The 21,291-nt window shown below is 42.5% G+C and overlaps 1 protein-coding gene across 1 annotated transcript in view; it reads left to right on the top strand.

Moving 5' to 3' along the window:
- Positions 1-685: 685 nt before the first annotated feature.
- Positions 686-21,291, top strand: part of KCNJ6 (potassium inwardly rectifying channel subfamily J member 6) — a 68,015-nt gene continuing 47,409 nt past the window's right edge. Inside the window, exons 1-2 of the mRNA XM_034990144.1 lie at positions 686-719; positions 1,014-1,934. Of these exons, the coding sequence (XP_034846035.1) occupies positions 686-719; positions 1,014-1,934 (955 nt within the window). The remainder of the gene's footprint in view (positions 720-1,013; positions 1,935-21,291) is intronic.

Genomic DNA, 21,291 nt, shown 5'->3' with positions numbered 1-21,291 from the left:
AGTCTGCTTCTCCCTCTGACCCTCCTCCCTCTCATGCTCTCTGTCTCTCATTCTCTCTCTCTCAAATAAATAAATAAAATCTTTAAAAAAAAAAAAAAGACAAAGGAATATTTATTATATGTCTGTTCCATGCAAGCACATAGCACATACATGGTTTCATTCAACTTTATAAAAACCCTATAAACTGGGTATCATGATCACCATTTTGTAAATGTGGAAACTCAGGCTCAATGAATTCAGATAGTGTATAAGTCTACTCAAGCTGACGTAACAGAATGCCAAAGTGGGGGGTGGGGCTAGAGATTTAAGATTAAGAAGCTGGCAGGATTCCTTTCTGGCCACCTTGCTTCGGTTGGAAGACCTCTCTTCCTGGTTTGCAGATGGCCACCTTCTAATTGTCTTTACACAGCCCTCCCTGGTGCACACCCAGGTGTCTCTCCCTCTTCTTATAAGGACACCTGTTCTATGAGGGCTCCACGCTTAATGTTAGTTATCTCCTTAAAGGCCCTATCTCCAAATACAATCACGTTGGGGGTTAAGTCTTCAACACAGATTGGGGCGGGGGGGAGCACAATTCAGCCCATAACAGATAGCATGTCCAAGGGCCCACAATTGCTAAGTGGCAGAACCAAGACTGTCTGAATTGAAACATTTCTTTATCCAGGCTGTGCTGCCTCTCCATGTGATGGCATCACAGATGGAATGGGAAGACATCCCATGTAGGGTCTGACTCTTAGAACTTGCTGGAGGGAGACAGTTTCACAGCAGTAAACTCTGTCCTGGTGGGAAGGGTGGGGAAGTATTCACAGGAGCTAGATTATAAGGCACAAGAGTCCAAGTCAACTAAAGACCTGTCCAGAGATGCCAAATAAAAATGGCTTCATTTATTCTGTTAAAAGCTACACAAATGCTATTTGGTTTCACTACCATACACCATATAAAGTGTGGTTTCCATGATCCCAAAAGAACCAGCATTTCATTCCATTTTTCTTTTCTTTCCTCCAAATCACCAGCTAACGTCCTGGAGGGCGACTCCATGGATCAGGATGTTGAGAGCCCTGTGGCCATTCACCAGCCAAAGTTGCCTAAGCAGGCCAGGGACGACCTGCCAAGACACATAAGCCGAGACCGGACCAAAAGGAAAATCCAGAGGTACGTGCGGAAAGATGGAAAATGCAACGTCCATCACGGCAATGTGAGGGAGACCTACCGCTACCTGACGGATATCTTCACCACCTTAGTAGATCTCAAGTGGAGATTCAACCTATTGATTTTTGTCATGGTTTACACAGTGACATGGCTCTTTTTTGGGATGATCTGGTGGCTAATCGCATACATCCGAGGAGATATGGACCACATAGAGGACCCTTCATGGACTCCCTGTGTCACCAACCTTAACGGGTTCGTCTCTGCTTTTTTATTCTCAATAGAGACAGAAACCACCATCGGTTATGGCTACCGGGTCATCACGGACAAGTGCCCAGAGGGAATTATTCTCCTCTTAATCCAATCTGTGCTGGGGTCCATTGTCAATGCATTCATGGTGGGATGCATGTTTGTAAAAATATCGCAACCCAAGAAGAGGGCAGAGACCCTGGTTTTTTCCACCCATGCGGTGATCTCCATGAGGGATGGGAAACTGTGCCTGATGTTCCGAGTAGGGGATCTCAGGAATTCCCACATCGTTGAGGCTTCCATCCGAGCCAAGTTGATCAAGTCCAAACAGACCTCAGAGGGTGAGTTCATCCCCTTGAACCAAACAGATATCAATGTAGGGTATTACACCGGTGATGACCGCCTGTTTCTGGTATCACCACTCATCATCAGCCACGAAATTAACCAACAGAGTCCTTTCTGGGAGATCTCCAAAGCCCAGCTGCCCAAAGAGGAACTGGAAATTGTGGTCATCCTAGAAGGAATGGTGGAAGCTACAGGTAAGGCGTGCTCCATCCTGGGTTATCTGTGGGATCAATGCTCATTTTAAGCTGGACCTGACATACTTATTTATGATAAAATATGAAAATTGAGCTTCACTCACAATTGACTTCACCCCCTTGTTTCATGAAATAATATGCTTATGTGTCCTATAACCCTGGTGTACCCTCCAAGAAGCCTAACCATTTAACTTTTCAAAAGTCTTTGGAAAATAAACCAATAAACAATTTTTCGAAAGCACCACTTACTATATTTTAAATTTCCAAATATTTCCTTAAATTAAAATCTTATCTGTCTCCAAAGCACTTTTTAAGTTGCTCTAAAACATTGGTTAATTTAAATACTTGAGGTTATTTATTGGCAAGCTAGGAGGAAAAAGTTAAGCCTTTCAAAGGAAGCCTGACAAATTGCTTTAATAAAAATGCAATTTCACCCCTTCTTTGGAAGCCATTTGCAAGACCTGAAGCACTGGCTCTTCTTTTATATCAAGTGCAGGCAAGGTGTCTTTCCACATACTCTACCTGCTGAACCCCCAGCTGACATAACATTGTGGACCCAGTAAATAATTCGAGCAGGAAAGGAAAAAAATTGAAGATCCGTTCATCACAATCCTATTGACCCTTCTGCTGTTGATGGCTGATCATTGGTGTGTTCTCAGGAAAATGATCTGTCCTCAAAATAGAGAAATGGTCTGTTTTTATTGATGTCTTCACTCGTATCTGAACTTTACACATCTTCTACATTCCAATAGCAAAGCAGGTTCTGCCCATATTCATCGGTAACATTCCACAAAATAGATCCCTACATTCTGACTTAAGCTAAGAACAGTGCCCCACAGGAAAAGTATAAACTGGAACCCAAATTCATTATTTTCTTTCCTGTTCTTTGGAGTTATCAGTATTAGACTTAAAATCCTCTTTAGATAAGCAAGCTGCCCTTCTGTGCTTTGAAGTCTGCAACCTCAGGGTTCATCTATATAATCTGAAAATGCACGGCCAACAGCCCTGCCCCGGATTCTTCTTCAACCCATAACCTGATCTTGGTCATCCCTTGAAAGTCGTTGGTCCCCTGTTTCTACTTCCCGGTACCCAACAGGCGAAGTCATAACCTCTAACTAACTTCTCTTAGAGTGGTGGAAACTTTTGTGCTAGGTTTTTTTAAATGCAGCAAACAGTGAAAATGTGAGTAAAAGTCTTCGTATGGAGCTCAGTGATTTGGCATGTGCTTCTTTCCATAAAACAAAAGGAACATGGACCTAATTTGAAACGGCTTTAAAGAATAACAAAATAATTCCCTGTGGAATACTAAGAGCTGCTCGTGTGAACGGGGCTATCTGTGCCTTGAGCCTGACTTTCCCATGTACCCCTGAGGCAATGATTGTGTGTGGGGAGGAGGAATAAGAGAGAGGAGAAGGAAGGGGAGGAGAGAGGGGAGGGAACAATCCAAACGGGAGCTCAGTCATTTCCTCGCAGACCAGAAACTTCTCCCACCTCGGCTGAGCACAGGGACTCTGGATCCCCCTAGTGGTGGCCACGGTGGCACAGTTATCACCAGCATCAACGGACCACTCAGGATGCGGTTTTAATATTAGATTTCTCGCTATTAATGATGTACCATATGTTGGCTAATTGAATTTAAATTTAAAAAAAAAAAAAGATCACTCACTATAAATTCTCCCAGTAGGACATGAGGGAGGGGGGTGGACAAGCCTTCTTATCATTGTATTTCTGAGTTCAAGAAGCAAAAGCCACTGGAGATGTACCCTCTGGTTATTGGTGTTCATCTGAGCTTCAGATTGCAGGAGCTGAGCTTTGTGTTCCCTCAAACCAGAGCCCAATCTCAAAAAACAAATGAATCCAGAATAAGCAAATTATCTTTGTAATGTCCCTGAGTTGGAATTCTTCCTGGGGCAGACCCTGTCTTTCTGATGACAGCTTGTTATGAGTGAGGCTTTCGAAAGGGAAGAACATTGTTTTCTTGGTAATTAAGCAGTGATACTTGCCTCTGAGCATTCAGCAGTCTTTCTTCCTGCTTTCTTAGAGAAAACTTGGTAGTTGCCAGCAAAAAAGAATCAAAACACTGTTCCTGGGGAAAGTCAACTACTGTTAATTTTCTTCAAAAAAAAAAAAATAGTTTTCTAATTTCTGTTAAGTGGAGGGAAGAGTGTTCTAGAAAGTTCTGGGTTTGTCTGGAAGCTGGATATGTCTTGATCTTTTCCTGATGGGATTCATACGGTTCAGTACTTCCAGAACATCTGATCTCTTAAACTTCAGCGGGATGCTTTTTCTTTGTGAATGAAAAGCACAAATGGGATTTATGGGTACTAAACAGACCCTTGAGGGATGATGGAAGGAATGCTTCAGGGAGCCAAAGCCACAGGAAAAAAATAAATGTGGACCAAATGCACACCAAGGAAAACAAATTCACAAGGATCTAATTATTCATTGTAGGGCTAGATGGGAAATCAGAAGTCTTGAAAACAGCAAGCTGACACAAAACAATTTCCGTTTTATTCACTCCTTTCCAAAATGTCTTAGTTAACCTTAAACCACTATCACTGATCCCAATTAGCAGTCCTCTTCCAAGGATGAGCCCCACACCGCAATCTCACCACAATGCTCTCTTTCTGTCATGCGTGTTATGGTTACACAGTGATCCCAATGCTTTCTGGAAATCTGAGCTATCCTGCAGTGAGCTGAGTATCCACCCGGGTCCTTCAGTCTGCTGAGTGCCCTGGCCTAACAGGTCAGTTGGTGTTCCGTTGACACATTATATTTTCATGATAGCTGTACGGCTTTGTCACGTCACTTAGAGTCAGGCACGTTTTTAGCAAATGAAAGTAAGCTCCTTGAAGGCAGGACATGAGTCTTGCCCAACTTCAATGCCCTACGCGTTCTGGCCCCCGCCCTCTAGCCTCATAAAAGACAGACTCACAGAAGACCCACAAAAGACCTACAAAAGATAGAGCCACATCCTTGGCGGATGGCTTTAGTCTGGTCCAGCCCAGAGTCAGAGAGATGTACACGGTGACCTCCCAAGAACCTTCCAGTCATGTGATTCTATTTTTGAAAACGAATCAAACCCTGGAAAATTCTGACACCAGCCACCCAGACATCTGGGAACTGGCCGCGTCTCATCCTGCAAATATATTTTTAAAGGGGGCCCTTTATGTTCCTGACACATGGGCAATTTTGAGATAGTGATGTTTACAGAAGGGTTCACAGCTACGTAAACAAACATGCTCAGCAGCTGTGGCAAATGCGCTTTAAAATAGTAAAGCATTCATATAGACTGTTATTTATAGAGGGCAAATTGGCCTGGAGGCTAGATGACAGCTACACAGAGCTGGGCCCGTTGCCAGCCAGCTCCTCACTATAGCCTTTCTGATTGATGAACTTCCATATTTACCCCCAACGATTATGCAACTATGACAAGCAACCCTTTCCAACACCTCAGCAAATGTGCCTCGTTAGTTAGGATGAATCCCCATTAAGCCTTTTTTTTTTTTTACACTTTTTATTATGGAAATCATAAAACTTATACAAGAGTAGACCAAATAGTATAATTAACTCCCATGTACCCATCATTCAATTTCTAGAATTCTCAATTCACAATCAAACTTGTTCCATCTATGCTACCGCTCACTAACCGCCCCTGGCATCGGATCGTTTGACCCACACATCTTTCCGTGTGTGTTTCTAAAAGACAAGGCTTCTAGAGCATAATCAATTGCTTTCAAATCTGCTTGTTTGAATCGGGATCCAGAGGAGGCTAACACGCTGTGACTGACTGGGATCTCGTTCAAGCCTCTTAATCTCTGAGCTCCACCTCCATCTCTGGGTTTGCTTTTTGTTTTTGTTTTTTCCCTTCAACTTTTTCTCAAAGAAGAGAACTTCCGGAAAATTTAGATACTGCACAGAAAACTGGGGAAAGTGGAGGATGGGAGGAAGCCAAGTCAATGCATATATACTAACACTACAGACGAGGAAACAGGGCTGACAGCCCAGCAGCCCGCGTCTGCCGGTTACCCAGGAGAGGAGCGTGCATCAGACGCCCGGGAGCGCAGACCGGAAGTAGGCGCCAGCAAACCGGAAGTCGGAAATGGGAAGTGGGGGAGGGTGAATCGGGAGGAGCTTCCGTCCCTCACGACAGGAGAATTCAATTCTGTCTCTAGAGAAACGTGCGTGTGAAGAGGGTTTTGTCACAAAAAAAAAAATCACACCACAGATCACAGGAGTTCTGAGTTGCAAGGAGTCTTCACCCAGCTCTTTACAGATGAGAAAATGGAGACCCAAGCAAGATGAGTTGCTGGCAAGACTAGGCTAGCACTTGGCTAAAGTCAAATGGCCGCTGGGAGAGTAGGAACTTGAAACCCAAGATCGCTGACGTTTACAGCCGCCAAGTGCAGTGCTCTTTGCATCGTGAAAGCTGTTGGTTCGTGAAAATTCAATAGAGAAGTGCACCCAAAGAAAATGACTGTTTAGTGTGCAAACGGGCTGTCTTCCCTTTTCCTCTACTATTAGTTCCTATTTTTTTTTAAGGTGTCTCTGTTGGTCTCCGATGTTACCAGTTCGTTTTAAAACTCTTTATGCATTCACATGAATTTTTAACAGCCATATATTAAAATGAAATGTGCCACAAAACGGTTCTGCAATCCAAATCGAGTAAGCAATGTCTACACAAATACCCCTGGAAGGGCGCCTGGGTGGCTCAGATGGTTAAGCGTCTGCCTTCGGCTCAGGTCATGATCTCAGGGTCCTGGGATCGAGTCCCGCATCGGGCTCCCTGCTCCTTGGGAGCCTGCTTCTCTCTCTCTCTCTGTCTCTCATGAATAAATAAATAAAATCTTAAAAAAAAAAAACAAACCCTGGAAGAGTACGAGGTTCTGTCAGATCCGATTTCCAAGTACCATTTTTCTTTCCTGTGATCAAAATGCCACTTCACTATAATAGAGGAGAATATGAGATCACAGATTCTGAAAAGCTGGCATTTTGCAGATAAGATGGTTGAGTGTTAGCATTACAGTACTCTTAAGCTATTTCTAGTAATGATATTTCATACCCATTACATTTTTCAAATCTTATTTTCTCCTTTTGATAAGTTACAGCTAATCTCTCCATTGACAAGTCATTATCTCAGGATTTACCATCTTTGTCTTAAGAGTTTTAACCCCAACTACCTAGCCCAGGAAAAGAATTAATTGATTGATCTGAACTTGGGTGAAACCCTCCTGGTGAATCTATATAAACAGGAATAAAAAAAAAAAACTTCAAGGACACATGAATTTATTTTTCCTATGTAGAAATCTACCATTCATCAACATCAAGAAGTCCAACTATCCTTTCTTCCTTGAGTATTAGGTTCAAGTGATTTATTCAGGGCTTCTTTCCAAAATGTCTACCTCAATATCCAGTAGTGTCATTGGCTGGATAAAAACTGATGATAATTGCTCCCCAAATAGGGTAAACTTTTTGTGGTCCTCAGTAGTTTGAGGACACTTGTGTACTGGTTCTCCAAATGTCCTAACAATATGAGGTTGGATGCTGTAGAACACACACAGAGTTTTAAGCTTTCCACAAGCCCTATAAAAGGAAGAATACTATAACTCTGTTAAATATTATAACTCCGTTAAATATTTCCCCCAATTTAGGAAGCATGTAGAGTCCCATAATTTAGAAGGTAGTACATCAAAGTGACCATATATGATTGTGATTGTGATTGACAAAATACAAAAAATTGACAAAAAATTTTTCATTCTTAAAACACCATTGGTCTTCCTTTTCTAAATAGGCCATGAGGAGCTACTGAAATTGATGTCCCATAGAAATCAATGATGGACACACAATATGTACAATTTAGATTCAAACCCAAGAAAAAAATTGAATTAGCATCTAAAAGTTACCTCTGGCCCAAACTCTAACGTCAATACTCATGTTGGGAAGAAATAGCACTATTCAGATTAAGACATGAGTGTCAAATAGTGTGAAGCCTCTAATTAGCATATCCTTAAATAAATGGAGTTTTATTATTTCCTAGGGCATCCTATAATATGAGCGGAGACAGCATGGTGCCAGTGAAACAGTTCTACTGGACAATTTCCGATGACCAGGGGAGAATCACTGGGGAAAACCATGTAAATTATTCACGCACATACACACACACTACACATTGAGCTAAACAAACAGCCAGAGAGAACAAAACTTTGAGAGGATGGGAAGCCTGGCAGTCCAAAGGGCCAAACACAGAGAGTGGCTTCATTGTTTTCAGGGACCATGCATCAGCGATGCCTTGACGGGATAACAAATGACCCTCTGAATAGTCAAAATGGCAAATGTTAACTTGTGATAGCCAGTTCAAGAAATGCATACTCACAACCGAGAGTAAATGCCAACCTGGACTCTGCCCCAGTTACTTACCATGAATTACAAATCGATGGGATGTGAATTAATGAGGATCACTGGACTCAGAAGAGACTTTGCATTCCTATAGATAGTAACATTTCATCATTATAATTTCTGCCCAAAGTGGACATGAATATAGATTATTCTTGGGTTTTCTAAGGCAAGGGCTTAGTGAGGACAAGGCCAATAGTCTGCATCTGAAAACAGTATTTCTATGTTCCCAGTTCTCCTCCTAGGAGGTTTCTCATAAGAACTCTAAGGTATTGGGTGATGTCCCAATTTGGAGAATGTATTTTGTGCTGTTAACTCAACTCAACTAAATTATATTGACTTACATAATAATTCCTTAGAGATACTTCTGCTTTAAAGTATGGATCTACTTCAACAAAACGGACAGTCAGTTCACCCTTAAATGATGTGGGGGTTTGAGGCACTGACTCCCCATGCAGTTGAAAATCCATGTATAATTTTGACTCTCCCAAACATAACTACTGATAGCCTACTTTTGAACAGAAGCCTTACCAATAACATAGTTAATTAACACATATTTTTATATGTTATATGTAATATACTGTATTCTTATGATAAAGTAAGTTAGAAAAAAGAAAATGTTAAGGAAATCATAAGGAAGAGAAAATACATTTACAGTACTATACTGTAAAAAAATCCACATATAAGTGGACCCACATAGTTCAAACCTGTGTTGTTCAAGGGTAAAATGTAAATAGTAATTTCTGTATAGCCAACTCCATTGTTCTTTATGGACTAAGAAGAGTGATGAAGATATTGTAGCAGTCCACTTTCCGTAAGTTATGCTTCAGTAACAAACAACCCTAAGGGCTTAAAACACAGAGGCTTATTTCTCATTCACATTACATGTGAGCTACAGCTCTGTTCACATCGTGTTTACTCCAGGATGCAGATTGAAGGAGCAAGCAGCCCTATGTAGGATATGCCGTTCTCCTCGCAGGGAGAAAAAAGAGAAATGGTCTAAAATTGACAGTAGTCATTAGTGTAATGCACCAAATATGTCCAGCTTTCATCCCTCCAGACACGTTTGGATCACATTTCCCTGCTCCTGTTGAACATGGCCACGGGATGCACATTTTTCCAGAAGTATACACCTAAGCCATGCATATCACTCTCGTGGAAAATTCACAAGCCAATGTGTCATGTTCCCTTCCTCTTCTATGGTACTCAATGTACATGTCACAGTGGAGCTTCTGTCATCCTGGACTGTTGACTGGCTTCGAAGAATAGACCCCTTCCCCTGTCAAGTCACTTGGATCATGTAGCATGACTGAGAAATAACCTCATGTTATTGGTTAATATTGGGTTAATCCACTGAAATTTGGGTTGTTTATTACCATGGCGAAATCTAGCCTATCTTGTCTGATATAAAATATCACACTAATATGTTGACAAGTTGGCTGTTGTACGTTGCTAATAGCTCTGGATTAGCCATGAATTAAATATGTAACTAGTTACTTTGCAGAACTTCCCCTCCCCCCCTTTAAGTTCTCCTTTCACAGGCTAAGCCTTTCAGATCAGACCAGCTGACTTCAAATTCTGTTTCTACTCCTGACTATCAATGAAATTGGGTACATCATATTCCTTAATTTCACCAAACCTCTTTTTCCATTCTGAAAAGTGAGAATGATACTTACATTTACAACAATATTCCATGAGATAATACATGGAAGTCGTTGATCATGGGTGCTCTACTAGTCCATAGTAAGTGCTCAATAAATTTAGAGAGTGAATCTGTAATTCTGTGAATCATGCTATTCTCATCCATCATTCTTGTAGTGCCTATCAGCTACCAATTACTTCAGTAGGTGCTTTGCACAAAGATTATTTTCAATCTTCAAAAAACTGCTAAAAGGTAGGTATCATCCTCATTTAACAAATGAGGAGTTGGCTCTCGAGTAGGGAGTTAGAGAGTAACTTTCCCAAGATCACCCAGCCGGTGAAGTGATAAAGCTAGGATTCACTCTCAGAGCTGCCTACCTCCCCAGTCTATCTGCCCCGTGCCTCTCCAGAGGAGGCATGGTACACCCAGTCACATTTAAAGGGGTGGTTATTGATTCAAGTTCATTAGTACACTGACAATTATGGCTCAGTGATATATTCTCTTCTGATTAGTGGCCTTGGCTTGCCCATCAGGCTCACCTCACCTGACCATAAAAGGCAGGGGCAATCTGCTCTTGCATAACATGTGGCACTGTGTCTCCTGAAAGGGCACCTACTGGCTCATACTCCAGATTCCGCCCAATTCAGTGTTATCAGGTGACCATGCCAGTTGATGCTCTGGGCCAACCCCATCCGAAACAACCTGATGCCATGCCAAGTATAACCCAAAGTGTAATCAAGCAGCCAGCTCGCAAACCCGTCCCTTTCCTTTGGGAAGGAAAAAATAAAGTTTAATATTGAAAGGGAAGAATCAATTTTGATTCTGAACTCCCTGCCAGAAAGTACAATAATAAAAAGATTTAGGCTTTGACTAGCCTAATTAAACCTTGTTGGGGCTTCCATTTCATTGCAAACTGTCCAACAAGACTCTTTTTGGGGTTTGATGATGAGAATGATAATTTTTCTCTAGTCACTGAGGTCATCCTTAGAAGATTCTAATTAAACTTTTGCTGAGTAAATACATTTCCTTTTACATTTTCTCAAGCATATTTTATATAGGGTGACTATTAATAGAAATCTGTGAAAGCCAGTGGTTGAGGAGGGGCTGATGGGTGATGACATTAGAAGAGAACCCACAATGGGAGCACTGAGGAGACAAAGCTAAATGTTGAGTCTAAAGTGTATTGAGGAGGGCACGTGTTGTGATGAGCATTGGGTGTTATGCTTAACTAATGAATCATTGAACACTACATCAAAAACTAATTATGTACTATACAGTGGCTAACTGAACATAATAAAAAAAAATAAAGTGAATTAATGTCCTGTTCACAGTGGCCCCAAATTAAGTATGTTTAATAGAACACAGAGAGCTAAAGTAGCAGTAAAGTATTAGTCCTTTATTTGCTTTAGATACTTGGTTTTCTGTATTGTCTGTTTCGCCAAAGTTGGAAAAGTTGTTAAACTTCGGGGAAACAAAAATGATGCTGGTCCATAACTCTTGCAGAAGTTTTTAAGAATCCACAAGGTCCAGTAAGGGGCAAGAAAGATTTCCAAACACCTCCTTGAGTCTTTCCAGCATGACTCCTTTGTGTTCACCCAGAGGGACCTCAGCATGTTCAGTCTTACCTGAAGACTCTCTGTCAGCCCTCACAGCTAGGGGAAGAAAGAGGCCACATTTGTTAAGCCAACAGCAGATGACTGTATTTGGAGGCAGGCAATTTGATTGGCCATGGACAAACCAGGCCAAGAGCAAGGAAGGGCAGGGTTGTTTCCAGTACAACTTTGCAGCCTCCACTGCTGTGGGGATCTGGCACAGAGTCGCACCCTGTGTTTGGTGGATGAATTAGCAAAAGCTCCCCTGTAGCTGGAAATGCCCTTTCAGACACTGAAGAGGCTAGCTGAGGGCACCATAAATTCCCAGGTCAGCAAAGCAAAGTGTCCTCTATTGCCACATTGAAGAGTAGAATGACACTGTGGCATTTCTTTCCTTGAGTTCAGTCTGATACATGCTAAACCTCGTAGAAGGGGGCATCTCATGAGTAATGAGCGTCCATGATCTGGGAAGGCAATAGCCTGGTGGACAGGAGACAGAAAAGATATTAGATAAAATTGTGCAGTTGCTTTCACCCTATCTCACATGTCCCGCCCTAGGGTCTCTTCTTAGGATGAAATAAAATTCACAGATGGATCCAAGGAGTATGCATTTAAATTTAAATGGTTAGTCTGTTCATGTTCCCATCTACCAAAATCTACTTTCTCCTCTCTCTTTGATCTAACGACACTTCTCCTAAATAACAACCCGGCTTCAAACTTAGTTGAGAAAATGGAAGCAATCGGGATGGACCACTGATCCTCCCTCACACAGCCATATCTACCACCCTGCCTGGGCCGTTCACCCGTATCTGTCTTCCCTCCTATTCTTGGAGAGCCCTGCTCAAGCCAGGGCCAACTCTGGATCCCACCCCTTCAGTCTACTCAGAGATTTTTGGACTGCACCATCTTTCTCTTTCTTCCATCAACAATTTTTTTCTTAACAGTCTATTCCCATCAACATAAAAATATTCCCTGATCTCTGCCATCTTCAAAAAAAAACTATACATCTCTTGGCACCATGCTCCTCTCCAGTACTGTACCATTCCCTGACTCTCTTTCTCACATTACTTCTAGAAGGGATTGTCTGTCATCCCCACCACCATCTTTTAACTTTTCATCCCAAATGGGCTTCTGTTCCTAGCACACCACTGAAACTCCCTGGCAGTGTGCATCCTGTTAGTTCCAAAGGCCACCCCTCTGTTCCTGTTCTACTTGGCCTCTCTACCTAATGACCACTGCCTCTTCCCCCAACTTTTCTCCCCTGGTGTTTATCACTTCTGCTTTCCCTCCTTCTTCAGTGAAAGCTCCTTTCCATCCTCCTCTGCAACCTATTTCTTCTTGCCTCAGAGCACATTCTATCTGGAGTCCTATTGTTCACTTTCCCTCTGAGCCATTTCAACCAGGCCCTTGACTTCAATGACCATCTTTTTTTGCATGTGACATCAAATTTCTATCTCTGGCCCGAACCTCTCCCATGAGTTCTGCACTCAGAAATCCAGCTGCATACATGGCATCCCTATTTAGATGCCTAACAAGCCTTCACAACTAATGTGGCCAAAGCAGAAACTGGAGATTCCAGAATCCACTACAATTTCTTCCCCTCTCAATCTTGTCTATGTTCATAAATGTCATCACCAGTCATTCAGTGACTTACACCAAAAACTGCAACAGCATACTTGATTCAACTCATTCCCTTATAGATATGACTTCCAAAAATATGTCTACATCTATGGTTACCACCCCAGATTAAATTGTCATATGTGGAGGGAACGACATTGAATGGAGTCTCCCTGCTTTACTCTGACCATCCTGCAAAAGCCCATTTTGCACATAGCATCTAGAGTGCTTTTACTAAATGTTAACCAGAGCAAGTCATTCCCATGCTTACAGCGCTCCAAAATATTCCCATGGCACTTGGAAAAATCCAGATTCCTTGCCATAGCCTACAAGGTCCATCTAGCCTGTCTCCAGCCTCCTTCTCTGCTTTTACCTCCAACCACTTTCCCACCAGACTCACCATGCTGCAGCCACATGGGTTCTCCATTCTGAGCACAAGGAATCTTCCACCAGGAGGTCTTCTCCAACCACCTGATAGAAACCAGCTTCAATCACTGTGCATACATTGTGCTATGTGGAACGTGTCACCAGCTGACATTATCTGGTTATGTGTTTATTATCAATCAGAATGTAAGCTCCATGAGAGCAGTGCCTCGTGCTGTTCTTTGCTGTACTCCCAGTACCTGGAATAATTCCTGGACCATAGTAGGCATTGGGTAAATATGTAGGTGCCAGAATAAATGAGTGGAGGAATGAATAAAATATCCTATATGGTCACAAACCAGATTGGTCCCTTAAGCACTAGCAAAAGTCTGGAATCACTTAAAATTGCAAAAAAAAAAAAAAAAAAAAAAAAAAACCACCTGACCATGGTCAGCCTAAAGACTCTGCCTCCTGACATTGAGAATCACTCTGGGAACCAGCTGCAACCACCCATTCTCAGTCTTCTTCAAGGTTCCCTTCCATTATCTGCTATAGACAATTTCAGTGGCTCAAGGTGCCTGGGTGGCTCAGGCAGTTAAGTGTCTGACTCTTGGTTTCAGCTCAGGTCATGATCTCAGGGTCATGAGATCAAGCCCTGCATCAGGCTCTGAGCTGGATGTGGAGCCTGCTTGGGATTCTCTCTCTCTCTCAAATAAATAAATCTTTGGGGGGAAAAAGAAAGAAAATTTCACTGGCTCCCTAGGGCTCTGTCCTAAGCTCTAATCACTTCCTTCTGCACATCCTCCCAAAGTAACCTATCCCTGACTCTTGGCCTCACCTCCTATCAGTGGGCAGTGTTTCCCACACGTACAGCCCCACACCTGTCTCCTGAGCTACAGACCCAAACAGCTAACTATGCCCTGGACACCTCCATCTGGGTGCCTCTCAGGTCTCTTAAATATAACTTGTCCTAAATTCATATCTGTTCCCTCTTCTGTAGTCCACACTTTGATGAATAAAACCACTAGTTTCCCAGTTTCCCAGGTCAGAAAACTGGCTGTCATTTTACACTATCCCCTCCATTGCGCACCGCAGCTTTCTCACTCCCAACCATTTCCCTGACCTCTGACTGCTTCTAGCCCATCGGGCTCCTTTGGGCAAAAGAGGAAAAGGCATCCCTCCTCAAGACACTCTACTGCCATCTGCTGGGAAATTTCTGTAACAAACAAATTTGTACTTAGATGTAATGAGTCGTGCAGTGTACAACCTGCACAACCATATGTGGCAGCCCTGGCTAAACTTGTCCATTCCTTCTCATACCTGTCTGGAGTATCCAAATGTTCTCTCCTCTTCATCATCTTGGCCACTGCATTGATTTACAGCACCACTCCCATCCCTTGGAATATTACCTGCTTCCGTACCATCTTCCCTAAATGTAGGCTCCTGTTTCTGCAATCCCCTCCTTAGAATTGTCAGAAGACACTTTGTACCCTACAAATACCACCCCCTCACCCCCCAGTTCAAACATTCTCAGCAGTTTCTGAGTAGTTGAAGAATAAAGACCAATCTTTTGTATGTCTCAGTCATGCACCTGTCCAGGTGCCTTGTCACTTTCCCCACCACCTGCCTATGCAGCTGAAATTCCTGAACACACCATGGGTTATTTTGCCTCTGGACTGCACATGTGCTATGACATTATATCCATCTAGAATATATTCCTCCATTTTTATCTTTCTTTTTTTTTCAGAATTTTTATCTTTCTGATAACTCTTACTCATCCACCAAATTTCCCTGCAAATGCTGCCCCCCACCACCAACCATGAAAACTTCATGACTGCTTCCTCTACATTTCTACACATTTCCATCATGTCTATTGTATTGTGGGTGATTGACTACATGGCTGGGTGCCCCCAACAGACTCCACATTTTTGAGAATGAAGATTGTGCCTTTTCTTCTATTCTCAACAACTAGCACAATTTGGCACATGACAGGTGCTCAGTAAAAGGGATGAATGCATAAATGATTTTTTAAAAAGCAAGGTCTAGCCTTCCCAAATGTGTCTCAGACTCTCTGAAGCATTTCATCTTCACCTGGCACCATGTTATCTCAACTCTACCAAGAGCCAAGGGCTACAGCTCCCTTCCCTATGAGGCTGTTATATCACTTAATTTAAAACTTAAAGACACATTTTATTTTAAAAGCCTGTTTATTATATAGGATTCTGTCCCCCCCCAACATTCAGCATGCATCTTATAAACTCTATCTGATACATAAAACGAATAACTTAAAGCAGAGATCCAAAATGTAAACTTGTCCTAGAATTTGCTCTCTATTGCACAAGAGCTCTGCCAAGTAGAAATAACCCTGAGCCCCTTCTGAAAGCGGGTCTAGTCCGCTGGAGACTCTCTGGGGCCGGGAGCCTGGACTCCTCGAGCAAGTGTCTCTCATGACTTTCATCCCACCTCATTCCACACACAGAGATCTCCCTCTGATATTCTCTGGTTCCACTCTCAAGCCTCCTCCCCTCTGCCAAGGGAATAAGCAAGGCTCTCAGAAAAGCAAAGTGTGGGAAAGAGTGACCCTTTTCCTAAGTTTCCATCAAGGAGGGTCTCACTAGACAATACTTGCTCGCTACAGTTAGGAAGGATGAGGGGGCGATGCTGAATCAGGACATACCACCACACCCTTGACACCTCCTAAGAGGCCTTTCTGGAAGTAAAAACTCAGTGGGCAAGGTGTCTTAGGCTGACGTGTATTCAGTCTGCAGGCAAGAAATTTCCAGAAACTTCTATGTGCCCAGCATTGTGCCAAGTTAGGAAAACACAGTCTTGTCTTTAGGGAACTCACATTTTAGAGCAGGATTTGGAAAAATGTTTTCTTTAAAGGGCCCAGTAGTAAATATTTTAGACTTTGTGACACCTCTGTCACAATGACTCAACTCTGCTTCCATTGCATGAAAGCAGCCATAGGCAGTAAGACTAAAAAGGATCATGGCTATGTCTCAATAAAACTTTATTTATGGACACATAATTTTCACATGTCATGAAATACTCTTCTTTGGGGTTTTTCCAACCATTTAGAAAGGTCAAAACGACTCTTAGCTCTCCCCTGTTCTAGACATTGAGACAGACACACACAAATCACAATATGATACAAGATGGAATACTGTACATAAAGGGAACATTTTTTTTAAAGATTTTATTTATTTAGCTGACAGAGAGAGAGAGCACAAGCAGGGTGAGTGGCAGGCAGAGGCAGAGGGAGAAGCAGTCTCCCCGCAGAGCAGGGGGAGCCCGACGCGGGACTCGATCCCAGGACCCTGGGATCATGACCTGAGCCAAAGGCAGTCGCTTAACCGACTGAGCCACCCAGGCGCCCAAGGGAACATTTTAAATGGAAAGTTGGGACAGTGTCCATGAGCTCTGCTCTGGTAATCCCGGCCAGAACTGCACTTCAGACATACTCCACATCCTCGCTGCGGCAAGCATGACACCTCCCTGGAAAAGGAGAAGCCGCCACAATCCATGGAAAGATGAAATCATTCACATCTGCATCCCCCAGAATGAGAACACAATAAGGTGCAGAGGTTTCCTGACCGTAGAGAGAGAGCTAAAATTAGCTTCTGTTCAAAAGGAGAGATTCGTCAGTAAACAGTACTATTATTAACATAATGTTTTAAAGAAAAAAAATAAAAAGACATGAGCAGTTTTGTTTAATGAGGGTTTGCACTGACTCTCCGTTTCCTTTTTTGCTTGCTCTGTTTTGCTCCTGGGTGAAAAGTACTCCCACTATTTCAAGTTTTCTGACTCTTCTCATAGTAACATGTATTCTTAACATCAGTCCATTTGGAGGATGAAGATTCTAAAGTCCATTCCACCCTGAAAGAGATGTTTTTTCGTCCAAACTCCACTCTGCCCTCACCCCCGTTTTTTTAGGAGGTTAAGTGGAACTTACAGTAATTAGCCATCAACAAAAACACACAATCTTTACTATAAATTACACATTCACACAAAACAACCCTGCACTGTATCAGGCAACCATGGGCCACAGTCTATTCAGAAAGGTGCCCTTAACATACTCACCCGAAATGCCTCCAATCATACGGAAGAACTTGCTGTCAACATATCCCCCCAAGTGACATTGCTCAATCTTTGTAGTGTCACTGGCCCAACAAAATACTGTAGGTGGGAAGACCTCACAAAGCCCCACTGATGTACTTTGGCTGTATTTCTATCTAATCACAGGATTTTGGATCAGAACAATTGTACTAATCATTTGAATCACAGTAGCACTTAGGAACTTTCCTAATAAAATTTTGTTCCCTAGAATGGATTTTCCCTGGAAAACACACAGGAAGCCTCAGGTTTTCTCCTGGTTCATATTTGTTCTCTGTCTTTCCACACTGCCTTCTGTGGCTCTTTCTCCCCACCAGTCTGAATTCTCCACACCCTGTAAGGTCCAACAGGCATCACCTCCTCCGTGAGGCCCTCACATGATGCAGCTGGCCCCATGTTCTCTCCTCTGCTCAGGTCCTGTACTATTTCTTACTTTCTTGAATACCATTGCCTTCTTCCCAGTAGACGGTGAGCTCTGTTGTGGATAGACCCTAATCTTCTGGTCTTTTCTCTCCTTTGTCCCTTGGCCCTATACTGAGCACATGAAGACCACGGTGCCTGCTAACAACAGCTCAGGGATCTGTCAAAGTACCTCCTGGCCTGGTCCCTATGGATCCAAACCATGCTAAGGGTTCTTTGACAACAGTTTGACAAGTGTCAGGACCAGAATTGGTTATAAGTTCATTTATAGACACTCAGCATAGCTGACCCATTCTGGGTCCTCAATCCTATTTGCCATGCTATATCACCCATCAGGGCAGCAGAAACAGTCTTTCACATTTTATCACATTTGCTTGACCATCCTCTCTAGGTCTAGATGCACATACCAACATAGATAGATGTGTGTATACATGTATATGTATTGGAGATTCTTTTTAATCATTTGAAAGTAAACTGTAGACATGACTCCACTTTACCCCTAAATTCTTCAGTGTATATTTGTAAATGTGAAGACGGTGTTGGAAAACCACAGTGCAATCAACAAAATCAAAAAATTGGTATTAACACAATGTTATTATCTAAACTGCAGACTTGATTCAGATTTTGCCAAATAATTTCTCTTATTAAAATCCTAGATCATACTATGTTGTCAAATCTCTTAATCTCCTATAATCTAATGGAGCTCTTCTACCTGTGTTTAACTTTCATCATACTAACTTTTTTGAAGAGTTGAGGCAAGTTACTTTATAAAACATCCCTCAATTGAGATTTTTTTCATGTTTCCTAACGACTGGGTTCAGTTTATGCATTTTTGACAAGAAAGAACAGACATGATGCTGTGTCCTTCTCAGTACGTCATATCAAGAGGCTCGTGAGGTCAATTATTCCCAATTGGGTGATGTTAACTTCAATCACTAGTTAAGGGGTTGCCTACCAGTTTTTCCACTGTAAAGTTATTACTTTTCACTTTGTAAAAAGTATTTTGTGGATAGGTACTTTGAGACCATGTAAATATCCTGTTCCTCCTCAAACTTTCATTTTAGCACTCGTTGATAATGCTTAACTAAATCAATTAGGTATTACTAAGATGGTCACCAAATGGTGATTTTCTAGCTCCATGGTTTTTTCTACATTTGTGTGTTGGCTTTCAACTATAAGGAAGAGTTTCTATCTAGCTAGCTATACCGGTATGGCAATGGATTACAATCTGCTGTTATTATTTATTCACAATGCTCTAATAATCCTAGATTTGGCCAGTGGAATCCCCTTCAGGCAGGCTTCTTGTCCTTTGAACATTTCTTCATCATTTTTTGTGCTCTTCCTTCCTTTATGGCACAAAAAGATGTTCTAGGTTCCCCTTGTAGTTTCCCAGTCCCTGCTATGGAACCAGACATTTCTCCAAAACTTCTTCATTCCCTTTAGTAAAGCATGGTCTTTAGAAGCCAAGACCTGAGCACTAGGAGTGCAGAGCAGATAACTATATTAGGCTCCTTCAGTTATAAAAGAGAAGGTCAGTTCTACCCCAGCTCCACTGGCTGCTAAGTGTTTCTATCTGAACTAAACCATTAGCTCAAAAACACTGCACCCCAGGAACTTGTCGGGAAGAAAGCGCAAGCTCATCACCTCCAATATTTATCAGAAAGTTGATCTGGACTAAAACAGATGGAGAGGCCTGCATATAACCACACAGTCCTTACATTCTTCCAAAAAGTCTTAAAATCCAGCTTTCTCACCTACCAGAGATAGCATGATGCATGATATAAGAGCAGTCCCCCAAAACTGACCCTGTGCTTACTAGAAGGTGGTGCTGACTATAGTTCAGAGCCCCACCACCTTGTTGCAAACTCTTGGGGGAAATTTCCTCATGTCATGGTACTAAGAAGAGTTGGACTTTTGCTTGGCAATTGCTTTTCTTGTACGTGATGGATGCTGTAAACCCTGTAACTAGCCAGATCTCCCTTGTGGTTGCAATAATGGCTAGAACCAAATATGTGGGGCATATAGCAAGGCTACACATCATTATCTGTGTGTTTCATAAAGCATCAACCCTGGTGTTTCTCACAGCCCCATCCTAGGTGGGTTTCTCTCCGTGGCAATCACTCCCATCATGATGGTTGCTGTTTACATGCTCTGTGTATTAGGTGTCTAGGCCTGCCATAAAACATACCATAAGCTGCATGGCTTAAAAGACAGACATTTATCTTCTCACAGTTCTGGAGGCGGGAAGTCCCAGATTGAGGTGGCGGCAGATTTGGTTTCTAGTGGGAGGTCTCTTCCTGATTTGCAGATGGCCACCTTCTCCCCATGTCCTCACTTGGCCCTTCTTCTCTGTGCTCAAAGAGAGAGCTCTCTCCCTCTTCTTAAAGGACGTAAGTCCTACTGGAATAAAGCCCCACATTTACGACCTCATTTAACCTTTATACCTCCAAATAGGCTCCATCTGCAAGTACAGTCACGCTGGGACTTAGGGCTTCTTCATATGAATTTGGAGTGGGACACAATTAAGCCCATAACACTCTGTAAGCTGCTTATATCCTTTGTGGACCAAGTCAGAGTAATAATAAATAAACACAGTGTTTTCATCCTTGCCCGGAGTCTACAGCTTCACAGAAATTCCCCACACTCGACTGACACGTAGAATGCAGAACCTGCCATTCTGCAGGCTGAAATGGAACAAAGGCCATACCTATGATTTGATTAATTGTGCTTTATCTTAAAATTACATAAAGCAAAATGCACTGAAACTTGGCTCATTATTCCATAATCGAGCGGTATGGAAAAATCCTCAAGTGTTCCATCATCCCTCCCTCAAAGCTGCCCAACCCTTCTCTCTTTACTGGAACATCTGAACTTGTCGTAAAAGAGCCCTCCAGGATGGGAAGGTCAAGGAAAGGTGCTGCATCGCTGTCTTGGTGAGAACCACTGGCGCAGAGAGCAGGGCATCCATGGGTACAGTTGTCTTCTTCACAGACAGTGACTTCAGCAAAATCCTGAGGACACATGGCTACACACCATATGTGTCCCTCAGCTTGGACTTTTCCCCAGTAACTTCTCTACACTGACCTCCAATGCCCTTTAAGCGGGAAGGATGCTGTCTACGCTGTGCCCAGCACAGCACCTAGCGTTGTTTATCTGCAGGTCTGGGAAGCTCTGTTGCTCCAGCTTATCCAATGGTGTTTCTGTGTTTATTCCA

This window comes from Mirounga leonina, unplaced genomic scaffold (genome assembly GCF_011800145.1).
Source record: "Mirounga leonina isolate KUSES-001 unplaced genomic scaffold, KU_Mleo_1.0 Mir_496, whole genome shotgun sequence".
In the NCBI taxonomy this organism is placed as follows: domain Eukaryota; kingdom Metazoa; phylum Chordata; class Mammalia; order Carnivora; family Phocidae; genus Mirounga; species Mirounga leonina.
The sequence above is the reverse complement of the archived record's forward strand: the minus strand, read 5'-3'. Positions and strand labels throughout refer to the sequence as shown.